General features: G+C 41.3%; 1 protein-coding gene across 2 annotated transcripts in view; it reads right to left on the bottom strand.

Moving 5' to 3' along the window:
• Nucleotides 1–12490, bottom strand: part of NLN (neurolysin) — a 94348-nt gene that overhangs the window by 40519 nt on the left and 41339 nt on the right. For both annotated transcript variants that reach the window (XM_089653470.1, XM_089653469.1), the window contains exons 8-9: nucleotides 11160–11526; nucleotides 7441–7642 (exon numbers count right to left, since the gene is read on the bottom strand). In XM_089653470.1, the coding sequence (XP_089509596.1) occupies nucleotides 7441–7642; nucleotides 11160–11526 (569 nt within the window). The remainder of the gene's footprint in view (nucleotides 1–7440; nucleotides 7643–11159; nucleotides 11527–12490) is intronic.

The following is a 12490-nucleotide window of genomic DNA, read 5'->3' as shown; positions in this document are numbered from 1 at the left end:
GGAACTATTCAGAGAGGATTCAGGGCTACTTTAAGCAACAGGAGTGACTTAGCTATAGAACTATGGCTTTAGAATTTTAAGATTTCAGATAATAAAAAACTGATCCCTGGTGCAAAATTCATGTTCTATTCCTAGGTGAGCATGCCAGCACCATCTGAAAATAATGCTGTTAGTATCTACTGTTTACTGCAGTTTAGGATTGTTATACTAGTATCATGGCATCTAACAGTTACATTTTTCACTGTGCATTAAAATATATAGAATATAGGTTACATCACAGGACACTGCTTAATTTAGTCAGAAATTTGTGACATTTGTAAAGACAGAATTATACTCTTCAGGCAACAGAATGGGACACATATCAATGTGTATTACAGTGGAGACGGAATTGTACTTCTAGCTCTTAGATGAACACTATATCCTTTTTTGCACGGCATACACTGTACCATGACTTACTGGAATACAAATGTTAAAATGTACATAAAATAAAGACTGCAGATTGCAGTCAAGAAGTAACACACAGGGACACATTTCCCCAAACACACTTCCTATTTAACCTATAACAAAAGGCAGACTGGAGTAAGATCAGTAGAAAACCTACAACAAACATTTTCTTTTTTGTAGATGGAGGGGTAAGGAAGAGTTAAAACCTCTGGATGTTTTTTCACCTGTTTCCTTGTTGGGGAGATTTACCTTCTGTATTTGTCCTGTCATCAGTAGAGGTGAAGGTGAATGTTCCAATGAGGACATCTGATATGGTGACAATGGTCTAAGAGCGAATTTACCCACACCTTAAAAGTATAACAAAGCCCTACGCAAACTATTGGAGCTATATAAATCCTGTATAATAATAACTAAAGGACAAAACTTTATTTTCAGTTTTGGATAGAGTGGAGAAGGATTAGAACACAGTCAGATTTTATTACTATCTGTGTCCCTGTCAGGAAGATTCACCCTCTCTATAAGTCCTGTTTACCAATATCATTGAAAGTGAAAGTAAAAAAAAATCCCAAATTTTGGGTTATCCCCAGAAAAATAATGCAGAGGAAATCTTCCAGTGGGGACACTAGTTCTGTTGACATGAGGGGGGGCAGGAAATTCTCTTAATTTGCAGGGATTTCCTCTCACTTCCTGTTTGACTATGGGACAGGAAGTGAAGGCAAATCTCCCCAAAGGGACAAAGAAAGCAAAAATAAACCTTACAGTGGTTATAACCCTCTCTTACTCTATCCAAGATGAAAAAACACAGAAAATGTTACCATATTTACCATAATTTTCCTTTCCTGGTTCCTATCCATGGCAGCATACCCGTGATAGGCTCTGCCTTGAGCTCCTCCCTCAGGATGACTGAATAATATAAAAAGAAAGGATTAGGTACCCCCAGCATTCTCCATAATAAAGAATACCAGGGACGGGATTTGTATGCTGCCTTGGATAAGCACCAGAAAGGTTAAGTATGGTACAATTTTCTATTTTCCTGGTGCCTCCATGGCAGTATACCTGTGATAAATAACTAGCTGAAATGGGTGGGATCATGCTTAAAGGTTTATTTGACAAAAGAGTTTCTATTTGGAACTGGCAAGTGCCGACTTGATTCTGACAAACTCAATGGAAGTGAAAGTTCCTGGGTCCACCCTATAGTGTCTTATAGACGTGTTGTCGGTCTGCAGACGGTTTCGATGGATACAGTTGCTCTAGCATCCCAAGAAGCAGAAACTGATCTGGTGGAATGTGCCCTGACTGAAGGGGGATGGGGGGGGGGTCAAAAAGCCCTGGTCCTGTAAGCCTTACGGATCAACTTGACTATCCATGATGCAATTGTTCTTGAAGAAGCCTCTTTCAACTGTTCTTGCTCTAAGGCATGACAATTAGCCAAACTGGCTTATTCAGATGGGGAAAAGGGCTGGTTGGAAAAGGCCTTCAGAACTATAGAGAGAAAGTCTGACAAACGGGCATATCTTCTTTAGGGCTTTGAAGAAGTGAACCACAAGGGAATCTTCAGCCTCTTATCTGTTGCAGCAACCTGCACTTTTAGGCTGCTCAAACCTAACCTAGGTCCAGTCCTGCCTGGAGAAAGTCTAGAATTTAAGAAGTAGAGAGTAGGTTTGAGTTAAAGTTCCTACCAATTGTGAAAGCTGTATATTTGTTCCAAACTTTATCATACATAGGGGTTAAGTTACTAAAAGCAAATAGGCTGTGCACTGCAAGTGCACCTGCAAATGCACTGTAAGTGCAGTTGCTTTAGATCCAAGGGAAAGCTCTGAAATGAGGCAAAGCTCTGCTGATATCTTTTATCCAATCATGTGCAAGCAAAAATGCTGTTTTTTTTTTTTTTTTTAAATTTCCCTTGCATGTCCCCCTCAGATCTAGAGCAACTGCACTTTCAGTGCACAGCCTATTTACCTTTAGTAAGTCAACCCCATATTGTATGTCGAAGGTTTTCGGGCTTTGAGTAGAGTTGAAATAACTTCCGACAAACACGATACCGCCGCCCTGTCGTCCATTCACACTGGCTTGTTTCCAATTTTGGGACGCCAAGGCTGTTATTTGCAAGGTAGGCTGCTCTGACTTCTAGAATATTAGACAATTCCTGCTGTTTGAAATGCCCAGGTGCCAGTTGGCTCATGGAACCATTGGAATGCATGCTGACATGATTCCTATTTTCTCAGGCAGTTCGAAGCGGTCAGGCAGGATTGTCCTCACCTTCGTCAATTTTTGGATTATGGCTGCCACCTTTGGCAGAGACACCGACTCCTTTGAGGTGTTGAACAAAGTGCAATGGATAGATAATTTGCTGTGTTGGGGTAAATTGACTGGTTTATAATGCAGCGAATAACGGCATTGTCGCCGGAAGGATTACCCTATGTTCCACTAGTCGGACGAAACAGGGCATCATCTAGATAGTAATATACTTTTCTCATAATGGGACCAAGACTGCGATCAGAAAAACTGCTGGCGAAGTACAGAGGCTGAAGAGTAGATTCTGGAATTGGAGATGGATTTGGCCTACTGCAAACCTGCAAAGGTACTTCTGAAATGGCCGAAGAATGGGTGTGTGTAAGTAGGTGTCTTGAAGGTTCATTGACAGCATCCAGTCCCCATGCTGAACAGTGTGAAAAATAGTTTTTTGTGACTTCATCTTGAAGCTTTCCAGGTGTTACCGGCCTCCAACCACCATAAAAAGGGTGAAGTAGAAACCTGTATGCTCAAGACGGGGAACTGTTACCAACGCTTGTTGGGTCTGCAAGGCATATAGAAACTGCTGAAGCACTTCTGCTTTCTGGAGGAGATACTGGCACTCCTGTAGGGATGAAGAAATCATGAGGCGGTTGGGCCAAGAAGAGACTACCCAGGGATTTTTGCACTTTTGCAGCCAAACTTTGGTGAAATGCTTTAGCACCGTCCGGGATGGTCTTGCGTCAAAAGGATTTAGTGGGTCCTGTGGACTAGGCAGAAAAGTTTGTTTGTGGGACTTCAAGAAAGTGGATTGTGTACCTCTGCAGCTCTTTCTGGGGTACTTGCCTTGTCTGGATGTCCTGTAATCTCTGCCTCTGAATTGCTAAAATCTGGATGTGAGGCCTCTGGCATGCATAATCCTCCAGTCTTGAGGTAGTAGACCCGATTTTCCTCCTGTAACACATGAAATGTCCTTTTCCTAGCTCTTCTTCGAACAGCGCCTTCCCATCGAATGAGATTTGCACTAATTTTGTTTTGATGCTGTGTCAGCCACCCACGGCATCAACCATAGGGTCTGCTTTGCCATAACTCTATGCAGTATCGTCCTCGCAGAGCATCCGATCATATTGATAGATGCCTCGCCAATGAAGTTCGCTTAGAGCTTGAGCTTCTCCAAAGTCTTGATTAAGTCCTCTTTCAGGACTCCCTGCTGAACGGCCTTCTCTATGTTGTCGGTCCATAAGGCATTGGACACAGATGTCAGTGTAATCGCCGGCTTCCAGGCATTCCCGGCCATCTGATCGGCCCTTTCCAAGTCAAGGTCTATTTGTCTGTCTAGAGCAGTGTTTCTCAACTCCAGTCCTCATGGACCCCCAACAGGTCATGTTTTCAGGATTTCCCTCAGATGAAACAGCTGTGGTAATTACTAAGGCAGTGAAACTGATCAAATCACCTGTGCAAAATAATGGAAATCCTGAAAACATGACCTGTTGGGGGTCCATGAGGACTGGAATTGAGAAACACTGGTCTAGAGGATCTAAAGGAGGGAATCTCTTCTCAATTTTCTTCCATTCTTCTATTATGACTTCTCTGATCTCATCCATCAGAGGGAAGAAGGAAACTCGTTTTTTCAGAGATGGGAGGTGACTCTTGGATTTCTTTAGGGGAACTTCAGCCTTTTCACAGCCTATGGCAAGCTTAACCACCTGCACACAGGGTTGAACTAAGAAAAAGCTGAAACCTGAGGGATCCAATTCCACAGAAGAATCTTAGAAGGATAACCTGCAGTAGCAAAGAGAAGGTTCGCCAGTGAATGGGCCTGGCAGTGTTGCGTCCGCTGCTCCCTGCTGAGGATGCTGTGGCGACTGTTGCAAAGGAACAGTCACTAACAACTCCGCCAGCAAATCTTTTAAGAACTTTCTTAAGCAGGTCGCTGACCTGCTAACCTTCTGACTCTCTTTCAGCAGCACAGTCCCTGGGGCAACTTTTGCTGACTAACCTTACTGGCAACGAGGTAGCTCTGCATGCACTTTTGGGTTCTGAGATTTGGGGAGCACGAGGAGCGCTGTCTTTTGCTTATGCTCGTCTCCCACTTAATTGGTATTTAGATCTATACGATCAATCCTGGCTTGGGCTGCGTCGTTGAATTCCTCATGTAGCCTGACTATCCCCTTGGACGTTTTCTGGTGTACAGAACAAAATGTACCAGCATTAGCACACTCTCTCTCTCTCTTTTTTTTTTTAAGTATTTACCTTGCTGAAGGCCCTTACCTTAGAAGCAGGAAGGTTTTATTTAGGCGATGAATGGCTCATCTTAAGCAAGGGGCAGAAAAAGCACCTAAAAGAAAAGTAATAGAATTATACTCCTATACCAAAAAGGGATGAAGTAAAGAAGGGGTCTGATCAAAAAGGCTTACCACAGTCCTGTGGCACTTTCTGCAAAGGGCAGCCTCCCCAAGGGCAGCAGGCCTCCATACTGAATGCCCTGGGAATAAATAGTGGACAGGGGTGCAGACTAGAGGAAATAAGCAACCCCTTCCAATGAACAAATTAAAGTGTGGGCAAACAGTGTGTTTATCCCTCAAAGAAGATGGCCACCACGACATGCACCAACTGCCGGTGCTAGGACTCAGTCGGCAAAAAACTCCACCAACAAACGGACACCAGCGCATACGCACAGCAGGCTGGAACAAGCCATTGAGCATAAAAGCTGGCACAGCATGTATGCCGGCCGCTATAGTAGATGCCGACAGGGAAGGAGACCAGGAGGTCAGCAAGGCAATCTCTATAACAGGAACCTGAAAAAATAGAAAAGAGGAAGCAAAGCAGAGAGAGAAAGGCAGAGAAATTGGAGATAGCAAGGATTACAGGACTTGGAGGAAAGGAAGGCAAGACAGTCGGGGTGGGGGGCAGGATACCTCAAAGAGTAAAATAAAATTTGCTCCCCCTGTCCCAGCCTCAGCGTATGCCACTTGCATGTAGGCAGACCTAGCGCTCCAAGTTAGGAGACATCTGAAGTTCAAAAAAACCCACAGAAGGGACTTCATTTAACTGCTCAAGATTAGGGACTGGGCCTGGGAGAGGCTGAACCCAGACGGAAGCTGCTCAGGGCAGAGGTTAGGACGTTCAACTTCCATTCACTGACCATAAAGTATGAGAGAAAAAAAGGAGAATGCTGGGGGTACCTAATTCTTTCTTTTTAAACTATTCACTGATCCTAAGGGAGGAGCTCAAGGCAGAGCTTATCATAAGTATGCTGCCATGGAGGCACCAGGAAAAAGTTTGCCTATAATTCTAATTTAAACAGGTTTCCTCCCACTTCCTGTTGTGTCTCTGAGACAAAAAGTGAAGGGAAAGCTTCCCAATGGGATACAGACAGCAACAAAGTTCCCTCTTAAACAAAAAGAACCTTAATGTTGATTGACTGATAGCTTACAAGCTAATAATTGTGATCTTAGGTGGTAGTAGTGATGAGCTTGAGTGTGTTAGAACTAGGATTCGAACATGTTCGAGCATGCCAGGAAGCTGTCATTTATACAGGACAATCATATGCAGACAGGGCATTCCTTGCCCTGCAGCTACATGTATAAAAGTGGCATGTAACCTGCGATATATGTGGCTGCAGGCCACATATGATTGGCCCAAAAAGGTAACAGCTACCTGATGGGCTTGCACACATGGGTTCGGATCCTAGTACAAATACATCCTGGTGACCATGTTATCCTAAAAATATACAGAAGAGCATATGAATTAACACTTGTAATACAATAAGGCTTTGTATAGACTTGCGGTTGGGCATGTCTAAATCTACATCCATGCATGTTTAAATCTACCTGAAAAAACAGACTGATTGAGAGATGCAATGACTGTAACTCATGAGCCCAGACTGACAACACACTAATAAACAGACATCAACCCTTCAGACTGAAAGGATAACGACAGACAGACATCAACACCAACAGGAAAGCTGTGCTAGAGAAATATGGAGTCTGTCACTACTGAACTCTCTGAAAGTGCTAAGTTGCTGGCTGCCATGCTGATTTAATGGATTAATTACCTCCTGAATTTTTGGAATGAGTGTTCCTAGAGCAGCTTTTTCATGTCTCTTTGCAGGGGTTAATACAGACCTAGCGTATTAGACACTGGAGCAAGAATTTTTTTTTTTTTTTATTAAAACACCCCCTCCTGTATAGGTGAACAGAATATTTAATAATTATAATGAAATCAACGGATTACTAATGATTGCCTTACTAATAATTGCCAAAAAATAAATAGAGGCAATTAAAATGCTCTTTATCTGAATGTTGTAGAGTATATTTTACATTAAAATTCAAGGGTATATTAATGGTGCATGTGTGCTGCAGCAAAACACGGGGATCATGGCAGCAAAACAAGCTTACAGGGGACTAAATTATAGTAATATGATCCTTTAAACAGCATTTACTTTACATTATGTAGAGAGAAATGGCAATCCTGACAATACATTGCTAAAAACAGACAATCTTATACAATACTTGAACAGACGACTGTTATAATACTTGAGCAACAAATAGGTAATTGTAATACACAGATAACAAATGAATACCTGTTGTTACAATATGCAGGCAGCAAAAAAAAAAAAAATGGCAGCTGTAACAGGATTCTTTCTACCACTGGGCCGCTCTAACAAGCATGTAATAGAGCAGTGGTGTCCAACTAGAGTCTGTGTTAAAAAAAGAAAGAAAGAAAAGAAAATGGTAAAAAATAATAAAAGAAGGCACTGACCTCAGCACATAGTTGGTGCATAACATGTCCAAACTCATGGAAATAAGTCTTGACCTCATCGTGGCGCAAGAGAGAAGGCCGAGTGGGTGCAGGCTTGGTGAAGTTTGCCACCATGGCTGCTGCAGACATCATCTTACTTCCATCTGGGAGGAGGCAACCTGGCTGCAGACTAAAACATGCAGCATGGCCATACTTTCCTTCTCTAAAAGAAGACAGGTACTGTTAAGGTCATGATGGGAGGTGGATCAATAATTGGAAAGAAGTACAATACTGTATACATAGATGGCTTATAATGTACATATGCGTACAGTACTAATGGGCATTGTTTTCTCTGTCTATAATTATTCATCATAACCAGATAATCAGTACTAGGTATGCTAGTATGTGCTCATGCAGCTAATCAGCAAAGGTAACGAGAGGCTTCAGTCTAGATCAGGGGTCTCCAAATTTCTAAGCTGTCCTTTAGGCTTTAGGGGGGTTGGACTGTGGCCACTGGGAAGAGGAAAAGCCCCAACACCAGTGGGAGTAAACAATGTCCCATTATTAGGTTTAGTGGAATGAATAGCGCCCCATTCATTGGTGTCAGTGGGAGGAATAGTGCCCCATCTTTTGTGTCCTTGGGAGGAAAGGTGCCCCATCATTGGTGTCAGTTGAAGTAGTGCCCTATCATTAGTGTCAGTGGAAGTAGTGCCCTATCATTGGTGTCAGTGGAAGGAATAGTGCCCCATCAATGATATCAATGAAAGAAGTAGTGTCCCATATTTGGGATCAGTGGGTGGAAAGGTTCCCCATCATTGGTATCAGTGGAAGGAGTAGTGCCCCATCATTGTTGTCAGTGGAAGAAAGAGTGCTCCATCAATATTATCAATGAAAGAAGTAGTGTCCCATCTTTGGGGTCAGTGAGAGGAATGGTGCCCCATCATTGGTGTCAGTGGAAGGAGTGGTGCCCCATCATTGATGTCAGTGGAGGGACTAGTGCCCCATTATTGGTGTCAGTGGGAGGAATGGTTCCCCAAGGGCTGGATAAAAGCAAGCAAAGGACTAGACTATGATCTTTTACAACAGCTTCTACTGCTAATGGACAGAAGTGTTTTTTTTTGTTTGTTTTTTGCAATGACTTGCTATGTAGGTGGAACAGCTAAACACAGAGAAAATACAGCTTGTCTATTGAAAAAGGTAATTCTTCTAGACTTTAAATTGACACTTTAGGGGCTTGTGCCCAGTGGCAAATGCAGCTTCCTTTTAAGACCAATATGAGATTCTTGTAAGATTCAGAACTAATTGCAGGTGCATTTGACCTAACGTAAGTTGCTTTTCCATCCCCATAAACTGGTATGGGGTACAAAACCAGTTGTAACCCAAATAACAGCCTGTCGACACAAGCCCTAAAAAAGGGAGGAAAACTAAAATTACTAAATGGTCACATGTAGGCTTTTTACTGGAATTCTTCTATGAAGTATATATCTAACTTAGTTTCCTTTATTAGTTCTGAACACAGTAGGTAATGAATGTAACCTCTGTTAGGTGTTTATTGCTGTATTTATGTCTCTGCTGGGGAGATTCGCCTCCGATTTTCTTGGTCACAGTTGTCACCAATGTTATAGATATCACCTAAACTGAAATAAAGGGGAAAGCTTCTAATGGGTGTATCTGTTCTATCATTTGGTAAGATTTTCTCTCACTTCTCATTTTGTCTTAGGGACAGGAAGTAATAGAACATTTTCACAAATTGACACAGAAAAAAGTACTGAAAAATGTTTATACCATTCCCTAATCTGTCCATAAGTTTGGAGATTTTCCATCTGTTTTCATGAATTTAGTGGTCTGCTTTTGAACCTTCTACAAGACTCCTATGTCTTGTTTACAATGCACTGCGCAAAACTGAATCCCACATTTTAGATGTGGTCCTACAAGTAGTTTACTATACACAGGTAGAATAATATGATATACACTGTGTGCACAATTATTAGGCAAGTGAGTATTTTGACCAAATCATCATTTTTATGCATATTGTCCAACTCCAAGTTGTAGAAACTTGAATGTTTATTGGATTTAAGCATATCAGATGACTTGTATTTGTGTAATGAGGGTGGGTGTGGATTAAGGAGATCGACACCCTATATCAAGGTGTAAAATTATTAGACAGCTTCTTTTCTTCAGGCAACATGGGCCAAAAAAGAGATTTAACTGACTCTGAAAAGTCAAAAATTGTAAAAATTTTCAGAGGGATGCAGCACTCTAGAAAATGCTAAGATATTGGAGCGTAATCACAAAACCATGAAACGTTTTGTTGCAAATAGTCAACAGGGTTACAAGAAACGTGTTGAGAAAAAAGACGCAAATTAACTGCCAAAGATTTGAGAAGAATCAAACATGAAGCTACCAGGAACCCATTATCCTCCAGTGCTGTTATATTCCAGAACTGCAACCTACCTGGAGTGCCCACAAGTACAAGGTGTTCAGTGCTCAGAGACATGGCTAAGGATAGCTGAAACCCGACCACCACTAAACAAGACACATATGTTGAAACATCAAGACTGGACGATCTAAAGATTTTTCAAGGGTTTTATGGACTGATGAGATGAGAGTGACTCTTGACGGACCAGATTGATGGGTCTGTGGCTGGATCAGTAATGGGCACAGAGCTCTACTTCGTCTCAGACGCCAGCAAGGTGGAGGAGGAGTACTGGTATGGGCTGGAAATATTAAAGTTGAGCTAGTTGGACCGTTTCAGGTTGAAGATGGACTCAAAACCAACTCCTAAACCTACTGCCAGTTTTTAGAAGACACTTTCATCAAGCCGTGGTACAGGAAAAAGTCTGCATCTTTCAAGAAGACCATGATATTTATGCAGGACAATGCCCCATTGCATGTATCAAAGTATTCCACTGCATGGCTAGCCAGTAAAGTCTTTAAAGATGAAAGAATAACAACATGGCTACCTTCCTCACCTGACCTAAACCCTATTGAGAACTTGTGGGACCTTCTTAAACGGGAGATTTATGATGAAGGAAAACAGTACACCTCCCTGAACAGTGTCTGGGAGGCTGTGGTTGTTGCTGCACAAAAAGTTGATCGTCAACAATCAAGAAACTGACAGACTCCGTGAATGGAAGGCTTAACACTGTTATTGAAAAGAAGGATGGCTACATTGGCCACTGATTTTTTTTGAAATGCCAAAAATGTTTTTTTTTTGTAAATTTTGAGTTGAAAATTTTTATCTGTTAAAGTGAGAAAAATAAGCTTTTTCAATTAATTGCATAATAATTCTGCACACTAACAGTTGCCCAATAATTGTGCACACAGATATTCTCTTAAGCAATCCAGAATTTCACTTTTACTTTCTTAAATATACAGGTTCGTGGTTTAGTAGCATTTTGGATTGACCAAGAACACTGTAGTTGTTCAATAATCAAATGTATCAACAAAAATAAAACTTGCCTAATAATTGTGCACAGTGTACAATATAAACTTAATAAAAATATGATACTAAAACTTTCTTGTTCCAAGATTTTGTTTTCTATTGAAGCTGATTTTTGGTTTACATTGATTAACCAGAATTACCTAGTTCATCTTTATTTTTTACATTTATTGTAGTTTATAGGGCATGATGTTATTACTACAGCCAACAGGCATGACTAAACAGCTTACATGTTAGATTTTTCTATTCACAGTAGTGAGATTTCTGTTTGTAATACTAATAATATGATGTTCTTTACCTAGGATAAAGGTCCAAGTAAAATTGTCCGAGAATATCACCTGTTGCTCTATCATAAACTGAGTAGAGCGTGACACTCTCATGCCACACATGAGCATTTTCCACAAACTCAAATCGGAGTCCAAGGAGCTCCTGGTAAATCTGTAAAAGGCTTTCTGTAACTTTCTCCATGGGGAAATATTCCCGTAGTTTGTCTTGATCCACAGAATATTTTGTCTCCACCACACGTGTGAGGTAGTAGCTTAGGTCCCAGGCATTGATTCTACCATCAAACTCCAAGCCTCTGTTTGCACATTCTTCAGATTTCATCTGCAGAATCAGCTGCTTCTCTTCCTCTCCCAGAGGCTTCACCTTTGTCTTCAGATCATCTGTGAGACACACAAACAGGTTACTAAATGTATGCAGTGGCCAGGGAAATAAATTGCAAGGTGATATGTACAATAATAGGCACCTAAGGTGGATGCAACATCTATCACCTTAGTAAAATGAAAGTCATTTATAAAGTAAAATGAAATTCCAGGACAAAACATTTTCTAGTTTGAGATATAGTGAGGAAGGTTAAAAACCTCAGGATTTACAACTACATGTGTCCAAGATGAAACGATTGCCCCTCACTTTGTGTCCTTGTGAATGGTTCAATCAAGTGAATATTCCCTCAAATATGTAGACTGTAAAGAAAACACTTTTATAGATGGGGGGAAAAAAAGAAGAAACCTGCACTGCAGAGAATTTCCGCCACTAGTAACTGGAAAGGAAGCCTTCCTAATTGGGACACAGACAGCAATAAAACCCAGAGAGGGTTTCTAACCCTCCATCTTATAATTTTACACTGCAATTCTAAGTTATTCTTCCACTTGTGAAGAATTGTTCTGTACATTAAAACAAACTCTCCATGACTATGGAGTCCTAATAGCCAGTAAGTGACCAACCTAAAAAATCATTCCTATTAGTCAGCAAAAGCACAAGTATTAGTTACATGCTTGTTAACAGAAGGAACACTTGGAAGTTGCCCCTCAAGGATACCTTCTTGTCTTATCAATGAGAGTACTAACACCGGAACAGATGTATGTCCAAGTGTTGGTACTCTCATTGATTAGTCAGCATACCTAGAGGTACTCCTCATTGATTAACCAGCATATCTAGAAGTTACTCTGCCCTTCTGAAAGTTACAGCAATATAATAGACTTAGACAGAGAAGGCAGAGAATACTGATGTTTGGATCAAGCACTGCAACGCAATACCTTTAGGACCCCTTTCACATGAGAGGACCGATTGGGTCCGTCTGTCCGTTTTTCAGGTGGACCCGTTCGGTCCATCCATAGACTTCTCTGA

Source organism: Staurois parvus, unplaced genomic scaffold (assembly GCF_062004578.1).
Source record: "Staurois parvus isolate SC_StPar_1 unplaced genomic scaffold, SC_StPar_1.0 ptg000714l, whole genome shotgun sequence".
Taxonomy (NCBI): domain Eukaryota; kingdom Metazoa; phylum Chordata; class Amphibia; order Anura; family Ranidae; genus Staurois; species Staurois parvus.
The sequence above is the reverse complement of the archived record's forward strand: the minus strand, read 5'-3'. Positions and strand labels throughout refer to the sequence as shown.